Source organism: Meles meles, chromosome 4 (genome assembly GCF_922984935.1).
Source record: "Meles meles chromosome 4, mMelMel3.1 paternal haplotype, whole genome shotgun sequence".
In the NCBI taxonomy this organism is placed as follows: Eukaryota; Metazoa; Chordata; class Mammalia; order Carnivora; family Mustelidae; genus Meles; species Meles meles.
The window spans coordinates 66,414,437-66,433,502 of NC_060069.1; the positions used below are offsets into that span (position 1 = coordinate 66,414,437).

Below are 19,066 nucleotides of genomic sequence, written 5' to 3' on the forward strand. Positions count from 1 at the left end.
CTCATTCAATCTCTACAAGGTGCAAGGTATATAACATTATGGCCATCCTTACAGATAAGGAAGAGGAGTCTCGGGAATTTACCCAGATATCACCAATTACAGGAGATAGGGCTGCGATGAAAACTCTCTCCTCTCATTTTCCTCAACCTCCGCTCGTCACAGTGTGGTCTGTGGAGAAGCAGCAAGGGAACCGCCTGGATCTAGTTAGAAATGCAGAATCTCGGGCTTCACCCTCTGGTTTCTGAATGACAGTCTCCGTTCTAGTAAGAGTCCCACATGAAAGTTTGAGACTCTCTAGCAAGACCACCTGGGCCTCTCCACCTGGACTCCTCACACGATCGCTTCTCTCTTCACGGCTGACCTGGTTTCTGCATGAGCCCCCAACACCCACACATATGCCCCAAATCCCTACATCCGCTCAAGCCCAGGCGAAAGTCACCATAACTTCTCTTTAGATATGGCCCTGGTTTATTCCACCATTATAACCTCCCAGTATTGTCTCATAATTAAGTGCATATGTGGTGTGCTACAGTATACACTCTACGAGAGAGGGCTTGGTCTTGTCCTTCTTTGCATCCTGTACATCTGTGACAAACCGGAGTTCATTAAATGAATAAATTAAGTAGCACTTCTTTAGTGCCTCAAAATTTTCCCTTTGTTACCTCTTTTCCAAAAGTAGCTACAAGGCCTGACACTCCTCACTCTGAGAGGCACAACTGTTATCAGTAGAACGGGCTGCTAATAAATCAAGCAGGCTGGGGTCTATTCCCCCCGGGAGAAAGTCTTCTGTTGGGGAATCTCAGTGCCAGGACGTTTCCACTGTCTTTGTCTCTAGGAAGCCTCATGACTCTTGACAAGTCCTTTCAACTCCCCGAATTTCCATTTCCCATCGAAGACAGATGGAGTTTGAGTTCTAAAGTACAGGGATTTGTCACCTATTATGATCTGCTCTTTGCATTTCCATCACCCGCAAACCTTCCAACCACAGACCTGGTCTTTATCCAAAGCCCTAAACCGAAAGAGAGGGAAAAACAGGGAAGAAGATGAATATGTTTCATAACTGATCTTAAGCCAGAAAAGAAGGGACCTAAGGTAAAGTCATTCATGCTGATGAACTGTTGGAGTCTTTCTTACTCATGATGGTTCCCTATTCTGACAGCAATTAGACAATACTCCTAGAGTATGCTCCTTTGTGTTTGGTGCCTGGGTGTCCTCTTTAAAAGATACTGAACTGGCCAGTTATATGGAAAACCAAGAGCAGTTGTGGATAAACAGAGAGAGAGAGAGAGAGACATGAACACCCTCAGCTCTCCATAGCAATGCTCCACTACATTGTGTCAATGACAAGGTGGTGAGGCATCTCCAATCTTCGTTATTAATAAGGGTTATAAGAAATTGAAGTTTGCAAATGATTTATTCTCTCTCTCTCTTTCTCGCTCTTTTTATTTTTTTATTTTTTAAAGATTTTATTTACTTATTTGACAGACAGAGATCACAAGTAGGCAGAGAAGCAGGCAGAGAGAGAGGAGGAAGCAGGCTCCCTGCTGAGCAGAGAGCCCGATGCGGGGCTCGATCCCAGGACCTGGAGATCATGACCTGAGCCAAAGGCAGAGGCTTTAACCCACTGAGCCACCCAGGTGCCCCTCTTTAAAAAGAGTATTAGAGTGGATTCAAGTATCCTGGCCACTGTCACCATTTTCTATTACTATTACTATTTCTATTCTCTAATGTGCTTTTTTGAATGAGAGAAGGAAACAAAGTTACAGAGAGTTCTGAAGGCCTATCACATGGCCAAGACCTTATCTCTGCCATAGCTGGGAAATCCAGACATGGCCAAGGATTGTGTGGTTCAGGCTCGTGTGAATGCCATTTCTCTTGTGTGTTCTAGGAGTGAAGGTGTTAAGACATGGTGCTTTTGGGAATGTTGATATCACAGTTTTGCAGACAGAGAGGTTCCTTGTGAGGTTTTCACGACCTGTTGAGGAAAGTAGTGTGTTTAGAACACAATCCAAGGCTGAATAAAGAGAATGGTTGGTTGTTCTCTCTTAAAAATGCTTTCCATTGGGGTGCCCGAGTAACTCAGTTGGTTAAGCATCTGCCTTTGGCTCAGGTCAAAGGGTCCCAGGGTCCTGGTCAGCAGGAGCCTGCTTCTCCCTCTCCTCTGCCCTCTGTCCCTTGCTTGTGCACTCTCCTTCACTATCTGTCTCTCAAATAAATAAATAAAATCTTAAAAAAAAATGTTTTCTATTGGTAAAAGAAGATTTGATAGTTATGGTTTCTCCCACTACTGCTAGAACAGTGGCTTTTAAATTATTTTTATTATTTTTTTTAATATTTTATTTATTTGACAGAGAGAAACCACAAGTAGGCAGAGAGGCAGGCAGAGAGAGAGGAGGAAGCAGGCTCCCTGTGGAGCAGAGAGCCCGATGCGGGGCTTGATCCCAGGACCCTGGGATCATGACCTGAGCCAAAGGCAGAGGCTTTAACCCACTGAGCCACCCAGGCGCCCCTTAAATTATTTTTTTTACAGTGAGAAATACATTACCCAGAGTAACCACAGAATGTGTGTATTATATAGAGAGAGGTTTACTCAGAATTATATATTTATATATACATATGTAATGATTTATAGATGAGTATATATATATAGATGAAACTTGAGTTTCACTAAACCGTGCTTACTTTTACTATATTAATAATATTTTTTTTCTATTTCAGTTTCTAAAAAATGCTGAATGCAATCCACTAAACTGATTTCATGACCATTAACGGGCTGCAGCTCAGAGCTGGAAGATACACATCTTTGAATGGCCGTGAACAGTTGCTTCCTGCCAGTTAGCTGAAAATGATCAATCAAGAGTTCTCCTTCACAGATATGGGCTAGAGTTCTGGCCAACCAACCATAATAGCTGCCTTAGCACTAGATGATTGGTTTGACCACGATAAAATAAAAACACAGCCTTCATTTAGTGGAACTCAGTGCCTTCTACCAAACAGTTAGCCAAGCAGCTGTTGTTAAGACAGTCAGACATGTTGTCCTACTTTATCCCAAATTCATGAACCACTTTGCTATCGTGTTGATCAAGTTGGTTGAAAAGAAAACATCGGCAAGAGAGCATTATAACATCTCAGTGTGCATTCTTATGAATAAGGCAGTGGCTGGAATTTTAGTGTTGTGTTTCTCTAGCATATGTTAAAATCCAATATAAAAGGATATGATCCTCTTCAAACTTTTCTTGTCTATTTTTGCCTCAGTGGGAGTCCAAATTATAGGCTATCAGGTTTATTTTGTAAGTTTTAGAAGTTTCAAACTCTACATCATCAAGACGAGTTTTTATGTGTGAAATATTTTTTAATTCTACTCCTGACATGTTTCTATACTGAAAAAGCTTTTCTAAATTGTTGTCATTTGTGCTAATTCACTATTTATTCTCAGTGTGATTTTCTTAATCAAAAATAAACAAGAAGGGAAAAAAATGTTGCTTTTCTTTTATGTGAAATGTGTTTCTTTTTTTAAAAATATATTTTTAAAGATTTTATTTATTTATTTGACAGGGAGAGACACAGCAAGAGAGGCAACACGGCAGAGGAGTGGGAAAGGGAGAAGTAGGCTAGTAGGCTCCCACTGAGCAGAGAGCCTGATGTGGGGCTCGAGCCCAGGACCCTGGGATCATGACCTGAGCTGAAGGCAGAGGCTTAACCCACTGAGCCACCCAGGCACCCCATGAAATGTGTTTCTTTTGGGAAGTTCCTTTTTAGGCTGCTCTGAGTGAGGTGTAGACTCGAGGGCTGTATGCCAGTTCTGAGCAGTGGAATTCAGGAGACAACCACTGCAGAATATAAGAGAGACCTGGGATAACTTTATGTAATTGCAGCAAAGAGGTTTCTAGAGGTACCTAGGCTGTTGTTTGGACGGGGCACATGGTTTCTGCATTATTGGATAGAAACTGGACTTTGTGATTTTTTTTTTTTTTAATCAAGCTGATTTTTACCCTTGGGCAAGAACTGAATGCAGGAAAGTAATCCAGTGCAGCTGCTTAAGCCGGAATATTTTAGTTTTTAATTTTTTAAAAAGTTATCTATTCTGTCAAATGAAAAAACAAACAAACAAAAAAACAAACAAACAAAAAACCCAGAGGCGCCTGGGTGGCTCAGTGGGTTAAAGCCTCTGCCTTGGGCTCAGGTCATGATCTCAGTGTCCTGGGATCCAGCCCAGCATTGGGCTCTTTGCTCAGCAGAGAGCCTGCTTCCTCCCTCTCTCTGCCTGCCTCTCTGCCTACTTGTGATCTCTGTCTGTCAAAAAAAAAAAAAAAAAAAAAAAAAAAGTTTATTTATTTAGTAATCTCTACACCCAATGTGGGGCTCAAACTCATGACCCTGAGATCATGAGTTGCATGCTTTACTGCTCTACCAACTGAGTCAACTATGTTCCCCAAGTAGGAACATTTTAATGTTCTGTTTTGGAATGTAAATTGGGTGTATTGGTAAGACTCTACCCTGTGTCATTTGAGATCTTTTTTTAAATCAAAGCTGAATGTAGACTCTTCTAAGAACCAGGATGGGGGGAGGACGCCCAGCACCAGTGGAGAGAGTAGGAGGTAGAGAGAGAGAGAAGTGTGTGGTACAGAGTAGGGGGAGGGGGTAGTAAGAGGATCACAGTGCATGGGGGCTCTTCCTCTGGTCAAAAGCCATGGATTCGGCAGTGCGATAGCAGGATGGGGAGGTTAGGGCGGAAGTACTAGTTAGACTTGGTCAGGAAAATACACGGGGTAGTTCTCTGGGAAATTCTCAAGAACTGCATTGAAACATGTCTTTTGTAATGCCACAAAATATTTGCATAGGCAATTATTTTAATCGCATTGAAATAAGGCTGACTTTTGCCTTTCCCAGCATAGACACAAACATTCACTAGCTAAATGAGAACTCACTGAGGAAGAAACAAACTCACCTTCTATTTTCATATGGCTTAGCAAAATAAGTCATCTTTCTGCACTACTCATCTTCAAGTCCCTGTTTCTGTTGGTCTCCAGAGTGATTATTCCATAGCTTTTTAAAGATGGTGTAGAGCTGGGTGACTGGATAGAACATAAGGGTGAATTGCCGAAGGGTTTTTTTAAGGTGGAGAGAAAGTTTCCACCACCTGCTTTCTCCTCTGTAAGCCCAATCCTAGAAAGTCTGGGAAACTCCAAGCTGCTTTGGTTTCCTGCACACACAAAGCTCTCTGTTAACAAGTTAGTTTGTAGCTTGGCCTGTCAATGGAGACAAAAGATAGCAACATGATAAAGGACAATGGAGACCTGCAACTTATTTTCTTTTCCTTCCTTCCATTCCTCCTTCCCTCCTCCCTTCCTTTAAAAGTTTATATTTAAGCAATGTCTGCACCCAACATGGGGCTTGGACTCAGACCCCAAGATCAAGGGTCTCACACTCCTTTGACTGAGCCAGCCAGGTGCCCCAAGACCTACAACTTGTTCTCAAACAACTTGGGCCACAAACATTAAAATAAGCTGAATATATATTTGTTATATATTATATTATATATATGTATATATATAATGTACATTATATATGTATACATGGTTATGTCTATTTATGTTCAAGACTGATAAATCTAAATTTAAAGTTGTTATATTAGTGTTCAACTCTTCAAGTTTGCAAATTTTCAAAATAAAGTGTGTATAGGAGAAACAGTAACAGAGGTGATAATCAGAACACATATGTAAAATTTAAAGAGATTTTTTTTTTAGATTTTATTTATTTATTTGAGAGAGAGCAAGCATAAACAGGGGGAGCAACAGGCAATAGACTCCCTGCTGAGCCAGGAGCCCGATGTGGGACTTGATCCCAGGACCCCGGGATCATGACCTGAGCTGAAAGCAGATGCTTAACCAACTGAGTCACCCAGGTGCACCTAAAGAGGTTATTATTTTTAAATTATACAGTATTATGCAATGTTATACAGTACCTAGTTTAAGGCTTTGAACTTAGAAGGATTTGCCAATTTTTTGAATAGCTCAGATTAAACTACTTTTCACCCCACTGCGACAGTATCTACCATTTCACCCTTGACTGGAGGTGGAGGAAAGGGAAGAGGTACTGTCCCTCACATTCTCTGTGTGATGTGTGCTCCATGGGCTAGCAGTGTCTCCAGCCCTGGGAGCTTGTTAGAGATGCAGAAATCACTCCAGCACCAGACCCACTAAAGCAGAATCTGATTCGTATGCACCCCCTGAGTTTTGTCCCTGTCAAAATAAAAATGAGCTAAAGACATTTACCTGCATTAAATATCTCCACAGTTGTTTATAAGTCAATGTAACATTTATAGCCAAAAAGATTTCTTAGGATTTAGTCTTTGTCTTTGCCCACACTTAAAAGAGAAATGTTCTTCTAAGCAAATATAAGTAGCTTATTTCTTTAAAACTTTTTTTTAAAGTTGTGGGTGATAGTGATTTTCCACATGTGAGATAAATACCTCCCACAATTATTCTGATCATAGTGACAGAACATTTTTAGATTATAGGTCATATAAACTAAAGGTTTCTTTAGCCCTGGAAAATACTCTCCTAAAATAGAAAATGATACCAATTAGAATGGTTTAGTTTTAAAAATATAAAACTATGCCTTGGTTGTAAAAGTTTGCCGAAAGTTCTTCTTGACATTTTTAATTCTCTTCGCAGTAGCCCTTTAACTAGAGACAATTTAAAAGTAGTTTGCTGAGAGCTCAAGAGTTTAGAAATGTTCCCCCCTCACCCTTTTTCTTATTCTGCAGGCTGTGCTACCATGGCTAAGGAAAAGGAGAGGAAAAGGGCTTTCTTCTACATTCTGCAGGCTCTAGTCAGGGTTGAAATGCAAGACCTCTGTGATCTCTGCTTCAGGAAGAAGATCAGAGATGCAGATGTACTTGTGACTTTGGAGGTTTTTGTGAAGTCCTTGTTAAGATGAAAACTGTGGACCTTCTTCTGGATAAATATGTCCAGTGTAATTATTAAACTTTAAAAATGCCAAAAGAAAAAGAAAAAAAAAAAAAACAGACAAAACCCCTCACATTTGGAGCCATGCATCTGGAAGCCTTTTTCTCCCCTTAGGAAATATTTGTGGCTCTTTGTTCCTGTCAAGGAGGAAAACGTGCTTGTAAATTTCACCCAAGAGAAAGCATATCTTTGCATCCACCACATCAGGAAGGAATAGATACAATCCCACAAACATATGCCAAAATCTCCAGAAATTTGACCAAAGGCTGGGGGGAGGAGGTAGGAAGGGAAACGGGGGGGTGGAATTCTGCAAGAAAAGCAATCCAGCCTGGCAGAAAATTTCAGCGAGGAAGTTGTACGTGCCAACCTTGGCCTCAAAGAAAAATACTCCACCCTCTTAAAGCTGCTAAGATGGCAAGGAAGGCAGTGCCTTCATTGGCCATCCAGACCTCCCTGGACAAATGGAAGCCTCCAAGAGAAGCCAAAGCAAGCTTCTCCCCACACACTGGACACACGTCTATATGCACGGAGACCCGTCCTGTGTCAGGCAGCTGCGTGCTTTGTGAAAGGAGCCAGGGAAACCATTCCAAAGTTTCTCTGACTGCCTATTTCTGGGTGCCTGAGATTCAACCATTAATGCTTCTTTCCTTTAGAGTCAGCCTTATACTTACCCTAAAGTTTCCTCACAATGTTAACTAACCTTAGGTAGGGGGGCATTGTAGAGTTCCAGCCAAAGCTCTTTCATATTAAAACCCGAGTTCTCGCTCCTAGTACAGGGACCCCTGAGGCAACAAATGAGAAAGGGTGATTTTCTAGCGGTGCGGTGCTTCCTTTGTTCCTGCTGCCCACTCTTCCTTCTTCCTGCTTCTTAAGAGGTGTGTGAACTGTTTTGACACAACACAAAGTAATTTACTCTCCAGGTGAGGCGGATGGGAAGAACTGAGATTAGACAGTTTACTCTCTGCATTGTTTGTTTTCTAACCATGAGGATGGGCTCGCCTAGAATTCCTTAGAGCTGCTCCACCGTGACCAGAATTCAAGACTGTCAAAGTGGTTTCCCCCATTTTGGGGGGCAAAACCACTTCTTGAATGGGGGCCTCTGGATATCAACTGTGGCCTTATCCGGTAGGGACAGAGTCGCACCTTGGGTTAAAGAGGTGTGCCAATCACCCTGAATATTTTAAATGTCCTCCCTTGCAAGCTCTGCAATTAGAATACTTTATACTTAAACGCTTCCTGAGGTGAAACCCTGTACTTCAACCACAAGTCTCAAGGGGAGCATTTATTGCATTAGTCTTCAAAAACCACCCTTACAATTCATTAAATGTTACCTTGAATATTTAATTCCTACCATACATAACTTTAACCATTGCTTCAAAACAATTTGTTTTCTTTTTTTAAGATTTTATTTATTTATTTGAGAAAGAGAGAGAACTCGAGCAGTGGGGAGGGGAAGAGGGAGAGGGAGACTCCCCACTGAGTACAGAGCCCAGTGTGGGGCTCAATCCCACGACCCTAGATTGTGACCTGAGCCGAAGGCAGACGCTTAACCACTTAACTGACTGAGCCACTCAGGTGCCCCGAAACAACTCGTTTTCATTACCAGGCTTAATGACCATCTCCTCTTGCCAGAATCACAGTGGCCCTCTGAAGGAAGTTTTGAATATTACCTCAGCAATACGAGAAAGAGCTCAGCACTTAGAGGTGAACTGGGGAACCTCTGCTTTGTTGGTTCTGCACCCTCAGACTTGGGGTTGAGTCCTGTCCCTGTGAGACAGGCGCACACACACTCGCCTCATGGCGTCTTAAGCTGGGAAGTCTGAGTGGCACTGATTCATACATCCTGGTTTGTATTTCGGCTTCCGAGGCTCCTGACCTCAGGTTTCTGCAGTGTGCCAAACAGGAACTATCTCTGACATCAAGCTGGGATGGTGGTGGAATATTTGAAAAGCATCTAGGACTCTTGAGAAAACCTCCCTCTGCATTGCACCTTTGGCCCCGATCACCTCCTGCAGTCTTCTCTTCCTCTCCTGGGAGGTCTTCCTCCCTCCTGAGGTACCGCCACTGGCCTATACTGGTGCTCCTTCCCCCTGCAACCCACACTGTGTCTCTTTAGAGACCACTCCCCTTGCCTCAACCACCTGCCCCTTCCCCTTGGGGAAACCACCCTTGCCCCCAACTCAACTTCTGTTCTAGTTCTTCCTTGCAAGCAATATTATAATAGCCAATATTTTTTGGTGCTTGCAGTTTACAAAATGTAGATAATTATGCTAAGCACAAACAACCCAGTCAAGATGGCATAATTATCTGCATTGGGCATAAGAACAAATATAAGTCTTAGATTGCAGAATCATTGATGGATTCATGTCATTCTGTTCTACCTGCTAGGATCCCACCACCAACCGTGTAGGCTCTGTGACTACCCGGGCCATGGCATCTTCTGTACCTTATGCTATTCGGACTTCCCAGCCTGCGCCAATGGCTCCAACAAGACATGAGAAAGCTTCTTTCTTGGGGTTTCATTTTCTGAAGTCCATACATACATGTACTTCATGGATTGTAGGAATCTGTGATTCATGGATTCTTAGGTTCAGCTAAGTTTCAATGTCATCTCTGGTTTCTTTATCATCCCATGACAGCTCACTCCTACTACAGATTATCCAATATCTCCTCAATCATTTTTAGGCAATTGTATTCGTTAGAGAAGGCAATATCTGGGCCAAGGTGAGGGTTTTGATTGGGTGGGGTAAAAGGGCCGCCTGGGTTCCCACCCTGAACAAGTCTTCACTCTGGGCCATTTGAGAGGCATAAGGACAAAAGGGTCTCCTTGATGCAGATGCCTGGGAGGGAGGCGGGGAGAAGGATGGGGAAGGAATCCTGGGACCTCTTTCCAGTCTGAGCATGGAGAAAAGGGTCTGGGAACAGATATTGAGGGCCTTGCCTTCCCAAATAATATCCCGAGACTCATGACTCAGTTGATGTTGGAACGGGTCCTGGCGGGATAGATGAAAGGGAGAAGTGTGGAGAAAGGCATCTACAAATTTTGATGGAAAGAGCCAGTGAGTTGGGGGAAACTGGAGGGGGAGACAAACCATGGGAGACTGTTGGACTCTGAGAGACAAACTGAGGGTTTTGGAGGGGAGGGGTGTGGGGGGTGGGTGAGCCTAGTGGTGGGTATTGTGGAGGGCATGTATTGCATGGAGCACTGGGTGTGGTGCATAAACAATGAACCTTGGAACACTGAAAAAATGTATATATATAAAATTAAAAAAAAAAAAAAAAAAGGAACGAGCCAGACTTCTCGCAGAGGGAAACTAAAAGAAAGGCCAGCTCATTTGTGCCTTTGAGGGAAGCAGCTGGAAGGGGCATGAAAGCAGCTCTCCCCCAGGGGAGCAGAAGGCATGGAATTCTGGAGGCCTGAGAGAGACACCCAGGAGAGTCATCCCAGACCCACAAAAATAACTTGGGGTCTTCTTCAGGTGGGGAAAATCTAGGTCTTGCAGCTACAGAGGAGGGAGCTATCAGTGGTAATATGGTCACCTGGACCTCTATCACCATGATGAGCCAGCTCTTGGGATGCTCAGGTACAAATATGGCTGCATCTCAACATAAATTCTGGCTAACCTTCCAGTTTTTCATAAACACTATCTGCACGGTCCCAATTTCAGTTTTTGACAAAAAAAAAAAAAAAAAAAAAAAAAAAAAGAGAGAGAAAGAAAGAAGTACTTGTCCACATAGTACAGCAGTTACAGGTAAACGTTCCTTGAGAACTTCCCACCATGGACTGCCAGCTTTCTCAGCACCCTCAGGCCAAAGGTGGAGCAGTGTGTGGGCCAGCCCACCCTGTCCTGCCCCCGGCCTCCTAACCTCTGACAAAGTCCCCTGTGGAACAGAGGCACTTAGGCGGGAGGCGGCACTTGGCTCCTCCCGTCGAGAACTGAGACAAAGAAAATGTGGGGAAAGTGAATTTTCTCCAAGTGTATTTCCTCATTCTTCTTCTCCATGGAGGCTGTATGTCCAGTCGGAACATACGGCTGTGGGAAAGAGCAGATGCCCTGGAACTCAGCCAACCGGATGGACTTCTTCACCCGGAGGTACCTCCGGCAGGGAGGACCGACCAATGGGAAGACGGAGAGCTCAGACTGTGGCGAAGGGGCGGGGCACCTCGCCGCTAAGAACTCTGGGTTGGGACTGCTCTAGTGACTCCACTCTACTCCTGTGTGTCCTGGGGCCAATTATTTAACCTCGGCGACCCTCCCTTTCTCACCTGCAAATTGCACCTCATAAAGTTGGTATGAGAAGGAAATGACAAGACCCATTGCTCCTGGCACATTTCACGCACTCAGTGAATGTCACTAATTCATATCAACTGCGGGTGTTTTTGATGCACTTGTGTTTATTTATACCTGAGCTGGCATTGTTTTTTAAGGAATACTGATCTTCCTTTAGTTAGAAGTGGTTTGTTTTGTTTTGTTTTATTTTGTTTTCCTGAGGATTCTTATCTTTGGCAGGTCTAAGACCCCCCCTCCCCGCAAACTCATTTTTGACTTGGTGGTGGTGGTGGTGGGGGGACCCTGCTTGGAGTTTTTGTGCAAGGATGTATATTACAGTACTTATCACAGGGCATTTGAATGGTCTTTTTGTCTCCAGCACTAAATTCTGGATTGCTGGGGCAACTGGGTGGCTCCCTTAAGAGGCCAACTCCTGATTTCCGCTCAGGTCTTGATCTCAGGATCCTGGGATGGAGCCCCTGCTGTGGTTGGTCCAGCTTACAGTTAGCGAGGTGTCTGCTTGGGATTCTCTCTCTTCCTCTCCCTTTGCCCCTCCCCCGCAGGGATAGAGGGCTTGTATGAGCAGGCGCTTTCTCTCTCTCTCTCTCTCTCTCTCTCAAATAAATAAATAAATCTTAAAAAAAATCTGGATTGCTTGAGGGTGGGGGGCTTTGTTCCTGGAACCCAGCATTTAGTGGCCTTTCACCAAATACTTGTTAGATAAGTGTAGAATAGATATCATTATCTAAAAGGAATTTTGATTAACAAGGAGATCAAAGCCTCAGAAACCCTACCCTACCATATATATCAGAATATAAGCATCCCAAGCTCAGGTTGAGTGTGGGCCAAAACAAAGAGGTAGGGCCCATGTTTTCTGCCTCCAGCAAGAGTGGCTGACCCCTGAGGCTGTCCTTTTAACCATCAGGTTGATCTGGAAGGTGGTCTTTCTGTCTCGGTCTAGTTTCCAAAGAACAAGTAGCAGCCTTTGGTATTGCTTTATAGAAAACAAAGAACTTCCACCCAGGAACTGTAGCTACATAAGGAATTGAACTTGACTCCTCCCTCTGCAACTGATTCTACTTTCAGATTTTACATCCTACCTTCTGCTCTGCTCCCATAACCCTGGCTTTAGTTCAATTCCTTGTCATTTCTTGCCCAAATTAGTGAATCACCAGGCTGGCTTATTGGTCTTTTCCATCCCATCCCCATCTCCATAATGCTTCTGAGGTGAGTTAGAACAGATCTGTCCTTGTTCCCTCTCCCTCCCTCACCTGTCAGTGTTCCTGGTCTGTCTGCTCAACCCCCCCCTCCCCCATCTGTTCCCTGGATAAAGGCTGAAATGCCCCCCTGAGGCTCCCTAACCTTTCTGAGGTGGGTCTCTGCTTTCTGCCCATTTTCTGCTTCTCCAGGCCTTTCCCCACTCCCCTCTTCCTTGAATCTCCAGACATACTAAACTACAGGATGTTCCAGGGAAGGCCCCTTTCTCAAGTGCATGTTTTCATGTCCTCTAGAGAATAAATCTTTGCTTGCCACACCCATCAATTGTTAGATACAAGGAGGTGCCCAGACCTTTCCTCCACCAGGGCAATAATCATATTGGACTGCAACGAGCTAAAGGCCGCATTCATGCAGCTAGCTTCCATTCATTCATTCTCTTTTTCAGTGTGTCGTGTGCTTACCAGTCCTCTTCAGTGCTAGAGATACAGGTGCCCATAAATAAGCCAGGAAAAAATCCTGCTCTCATGGAATTTGCATTCTATTGGAAGAAAATGAACGATAAATATATGAACAATTTATTTTCCGATAAAAACATGGTACAAATCTTTGAAGGAGATAAATTGGGTGAAATGCTAGCGTTGTGGGTATGTGAGTGGGAGTCAGGGAAGCCATCTCTGAGGGAGGTGATATTCGGGTAGAGTCCAGAAGCATAATGGAGGAGAACTACTCACAGAACTGGGGATGGATCATGAGTCCCCAAGGAAAGACTGAGCTTGGCATGCTGGAGGAAGGAGAGAGGCCACTCTCCCTGGAGCATAGCATGAGTCCCCAATAGATGGCGTGTTCCTTGAGATCCTGGGCAGAATCTCATACCTTACCATAATCATAGGCTCTCGGCTGGTACCCAAGACTTTAATAAGTATTTGAATGAATAGATGTGATTTTGAAATTATATTTTCTTTGGTATTTCACACCAAAAGTTAAAAAGGTCTTATATTTTTTAGAGCTTTTATTCTAAGAACTATAGTGAAATATTCTCCCCCCCCAGCTTTATTGAGATATAATTGACATATAATATTGCATAAATCAAGATGTACAACATGATGATTTGATATATCAGTTACCACAACAAGGTTAGTTAATATATCCATCACCTTATAAAGTTATTTTCTTTTTTGTCATGGGAACATTTAAGATTTTCCCAGTTAGCAAATTTCGAGGATACAATACAATACTGCTAACTATAGTCACTATACTGTGTATTAGATCCTCAGAACTTATTTATCTTATAATTGAAAGCTTGTGTGCCTTTGACCAACATCTTCCCATTTCCCCCCAACGTTCAACCATTAGCAACCACCATTCTGGTCTGTTTCTACGAGTCTGACTTTTTAAAATTCCATGTATGAAGAGTCCTTTTTAAAATTGCATGTATATTAGAGTAATATACTCTAAAATTCCCATTGAGAAGAAATTCCCATTGAGAATCAAGGAGAAAAAAGTAATTATTGAGGAACAAGTCTAAAACTCTTCCAGAAAGATGCTCAGTTGGGGAAAATTCTTTAAAATAAAAATCACAGAATTGGAGGGAGAAGTTGGTTTCTCTTAGAAAAATTCTGCTTCAGAAGGAGGGATCCTTCAGGAAATAAAAACATTGGCTGCCACGGAAATTAAGGAATAAGCAAGCTACAAATATTCAAGGCCTTGTGAAGCTGGGGGGTGGGATTAGGGAGTTCCTGTGAATCTCTACGGAGTAGTGAGTGATGATACAGAATTAATATTTTAATATGGAAAGATCACAAGGAGTTTGACGGATGAGAAGACAACTTACAAAGGATGTGATTAAGAGATAACAGAGCCTTTTTTTTTTTTTAATTCACATACTTCACGACACTTTGTTTGTTTGTTTGTTTTGGATCTGTAGGGGCTAAGGGCTTTCCTAACCATTCCCAGGAGTTTTTTGTTTGTTTGTTTTTGTTTGGCAATGCATCTATTTATATTGATAAGAAGAACTATCTAACTAGCCAGATGAGTAAAATGCATTTTAACCCCAGGGTGATTTTGCCCCTAGTCGTGCAGACCAGGCACTACTAGACCAGGTAACAACTTCTCTAAAATGAAAAGCAACACAGAATAGAGTCCAGAAAAGAAACCACAAATAACTCCCAAGAATGAGACCAATGGCTAACTCAATGGCTTAATAATGTGCTGTTTTAAAAAGACCAGATTTGTCTTTATTCACAACAAATTCATTAAAGTAAACTTATCTGACACCAGGATTATGAAGCATTTCTTTAGATGGAGGAGGTAGCCTTTTTGGAGCATTGAGTGCAACAGGAGTCCCAGCCCGAGTCTAAGAAACTCTAGACTTTGGAGGGGAGGGGAGAATGAGTGGTTGTCACTTAGAGTTCACTCCAGGCCCAAGCCCCACTGGAATTGTATAGAAGCCACGTAGAGAGAGAAAGAGGGAGCAGGGTTATCAGAAAGAAAAACCACGAGGAGATTTATTTAAAAACATGACGCCAAAGCAGGAGCAAAGCTGACTGGCTGCAAAATGGCAAGAGAAGAGGGGCGTCTGAGTGGCTCAGTCATTAAGGATCTGCCTTTGGCTCAGGTTAAGATCCCAGGGTCCTGGGTTTGAGCTCCACCTCGGACTCCCTGCTCTCTGGGGAGTCTGCTTCTCCCTCCCCCACTCCCCATGCTTGTGTTCCCTCTCTCGCTGTGTCTCTGTCAAATAAATAAATAAAATAAAATCTCAAGAGAGGAATGAAACATTCTTGCCTTTTTCCCAACACAACACTCTGAAGCTTTAAGCCTTTGACACGAGGGAGGTTGTTACCTCTGTGACTCTCAGACATGGCCGCGTGCATAGCTTGGCCAGTGGGACGGGTGAGCGGGAAGTGTGACCAGCAAAGGCAGACTCCTCCAGGACTGCGTGTAGTATACACATGCAGGGGCGTCTAGAAGTACTTAAGAGCCTCAGGCAACTGAGGTCCCGCAGAAGGTACCCATGTAAGGTAGGGTTCTCTAAGCCTACAGAACATGGTTTCTTCTTAATGGGACTCCCTTAGGACCCTGAGGCTATGGACGCCTGGGAAAACATGGATTAAATAAAATCCTGTGTTCTGTGTGGGACAGATGTAAGGAATAACTGACGTGAAATTAAAGAACAATATGACTCCGTGCAGTGTTCCTCATATCAAAATTGGAGAGTTGGATGGAAAATACATTGAGACCACAGGCCTGCCACGAGTAATGTATGCTTTGATATGTTTTGACTGAATAAAAAGCATATCCAAGATGTTACTTGGTGACCTAGCATCTCCAAAAAACTTGTAAAGCAAATTAATGACAGAATTTATAGTTGCAAGCACATTTTCCCAAGTTCTTCTGGCTTCATGTTTTTTACTCCCAAATCTTGTTAACTTCTAATATACTTGTGATGTGGATTCCTTCTTAATGCAAAACACATTTTAATATTCTTGTTTTTGGCAAGGTTTTACACAAACATGTTACTTCCAGAAAGTGACTTAGTAAGAAATGTTAATAGAAACACCTTTATAGTCTTCATAGGTGTTGAGTCTTCCAGAAAAATATAAGATCAGATTTTTTAAATCCTATAATTGCTAAAATTAGCACATTAAAAAACTTAACTTTTATCCTGGGTCGTAAATAAGTGCTATGGAATTGCATAGAAGATAAAAGAGAGATGAATACTAATTTAAAATTTTAGTGTTCATGGATTTTTTTGAATTACAAAAAAATAGCATTCTAGTTGTAAAACATCTAGAAAAAGTTGAAACACATTAATAAAAAAACAAACCACAAACTCCATAATCTCAGGCTATTAAGACAACCAGCGTTAATATGGGGCTGTTTCTTTTTTGTATTCTTTTATATGTATTATATGTACATTTATAAAACAGAATCATATTGTATAATAGTTTTTATATCCTGCTATATTTTCACCAACTGTGTTTTCATAGCTTTAATTTCTGTAGTAGCTTAAAGCTATAATTACATTTTTTTCTATTAGTGAGACTCTTTTTGTTATTAAAAGCAGTTTGAAATATGTTTATCTCTGCTTATCAAGCTTAAGAATGTAACTATCTATTAATTACCATCTACATAAAATGAGAACTCTTTCAGGGTTTTACTCTCCCTCCCTACTTCACAATTTTGACTGATGTACTCTGGAATTTAGATCTACATTTTTGTTTTGTTTTGTTTTGTTTTTGAGGGAGAGAGAAAGGGTGAATGACCGGGGTGGAGGAGGGGCAGAGGGAGAGAGAGAATCTCCAGCAGACTCCCCGCCGACAGAAGAGCCCCACCAGGAACTGGATATCACCACCCTGTGATCACGACTTGAACTGAAATCAAGAGTTGGACACTTAACCAACTCAGCCACCCTCGGGTCCTAAATCTAAATTTTTATTGTTATTGTACATTATTAACTTTTCTTTGGAGATTGATTTTTGAAATTTGTTTTGTCTTATAACCATATTAATGACAGTTTTCCAGATGTTGCTCTAGGTTGACTTAGTTTTGTTGTTTCTCTTTTTATCATGTTACTTTCATTCTTGAGGTCTTTATCTTGATCCATCCCTAGGCTGGCTGGATCTTATCTCTAAATTGTGAATGCTATACTTTATGATCACCGGCCTGGTCTCTCCTACAGATGATCTCTTGACCGAGTATATCGTTCTTTTCCTCCCCAGCTTGGAAGCCAGTCTCTATTTCCTGTTGCTCTTTGGTTCTCTGGAGGAGAAGTGGATGGTTTTTCTTCCCTTGGGGGAGTGAGTCTCAATCCTGGCTGCACAGCCAAATCACTGAGGGAGATTTTTTAAATGTCAGTGCCCAAGCTCTATCCCAGAGTAATTAAATCAGAATGTTTAAGGATAGAGCCCAGACACTGGTATTTTTTAAAGGCTTACCCAATGATTTTATTATTTTTTAAAATTTATTTATTTGAGGGAGGGAGAGAGAGAGAGAGCATGAGAGTGGGGAGGGTCGGGGGAGAAGCAGACTCCCTGCCAGATGCGGGACTCCATCCTGGGACTCCAGGTTCATGACCCGAGCCAAAGGCAGTTACTCAACCAACTGGGCCACCCAGGCACCCCTCACCCAATGATTTTAATCAGTCACTGGGGTTGAGAACCACTGCTTACGAAATAAGCTGTTCTTTCTGGCCCGGCTGCTTGTGGAGGTTTTTTTTTCCTTCTCCTTAAATCTTGAAATATTCAACAGGAAATGTCTAGGTGTCTGTGTCTCTTCCTTACTGCCTGGTAATCTTTAATTCTATAAACTCAGCAATTTCCCCCAGTTATTCCTTTGAATATTGCTTCTATCGTATCGCTTCTATTTTCTCTCTCACAGATGCCTAGGCCATGTTCAATCTATTTCCGGGATCTCTCCCTTATCTTTCCCTTATTTTCTCTCCTCATTTTATCACTGTTCTCGGTTTGTTTACAAAGCCATTGGGACTGGTTCTGGATCTTTTGGGGGTCATAGACTCTGTTGAAAATTTAATTAAAGTTAGATTCTATTCCCTCCCCCCCCCCCCGCCCCAAATGGCCACATCATAAAGTTACAGACCAACTCTTCAGATCTCTGTGGTCCCTACATGAAAGCTCCTGTCCCCATGAGAGACTCCTGGTCTAAATGAACTTTTATCCTTGCTCAGTATCAAAAAGCAGGGGAGAGAGATAGGCTCAGAAAGTGAGTGTGTGTTCCTGCACACACATGAAGTCCACTGGGCCTCGTGGTGCCGACACTGCTCTTGGTTTTCTTGGACGACACTTAGGTAAGTTGCAAGGTTTTCGTGCTGCTCTGACCGGGTGCCCACCACTATTTTCCAGTCACTTGTCTTGCCCTGCAGGACTCATCTACTCTATGAGGGCTGGCAGAAATCACCAGGATTTTCTAGCAAGTACTCTCCTCTTCCCATCTCCTAAGTTTGTATTTAGAAATCTAAGATACAATGGATGGAGGAAGAAAGGGAGCATCCCTCTCTTCAACACACCTCTGTACCCCAGTCCTGCGAAGTCGCCAACAGGAATAGCTCTTCCTGCTCTCACCTTTTTCTCTCCATAGATGTTGTTCCGTTATGTTTAGGCTTCAACTATGGCAAGGGAGAAATCTAAAAAAATTATTTTCCTTTCTAGGTAAATAATATTTTTCTTCTGCCAGATTCTCATGGGAATCTTTCTTTTACTTTGAAATTCAGACTTTCACCAGGATGTGTCTTGATTTCTTTTCATTTTTTTCCTAGTATCTAGGAAGCTATGTTGATCTGCAGATTGAGTTTTACCTTTAGGGGCACCTGGGTGGCTCCATCTGTTGAGCATCTGCCTTTGGCTCAGGTCATGATCTCAGTGTCTTAGGATCGAGTCCACTGTCAGGCTTTGTTCTTGGAGGGAGTCTCCTTCTCCCTCTGCTCCCAGCTCATTCTTGTTCTCTCTCTCTCTCTCTTTCTCAAATAAACAAATAAAATCTTTTTAAAAAATTCTACTTTTAGCTTATAAACATTTTCTTTGTTTGTGGTTTTAAATAATGCTCTTCTTCCTTTGGTTTAGATCTTTTCTTCAAAACTGCCATTATCCACAC

General features: G+C 42.4%; 1 protein-coding gene across 1 annotated transcript in view; it reads right to left on the reverse strand.

The window, feature by feature from the left end:
- Positions 1-19,066, reverse strand: part of TMEM212 (transmembrane protein 212) — a 96,570-nt gene that overhangs the window by 17,121 nt on the left and 60,383 nt on the right. Inside the window, exon 4 of the mRNA XM_046003655.1 lies at positions 10,839-10,908. Within this exon, the coding sequence (XP_045859611.1) occupies positions 10,839-10,908 (70 nt within the window). The remainder of the gene's footprint in view (positions 1-10,838; positions 10,909-19,066) is intronic.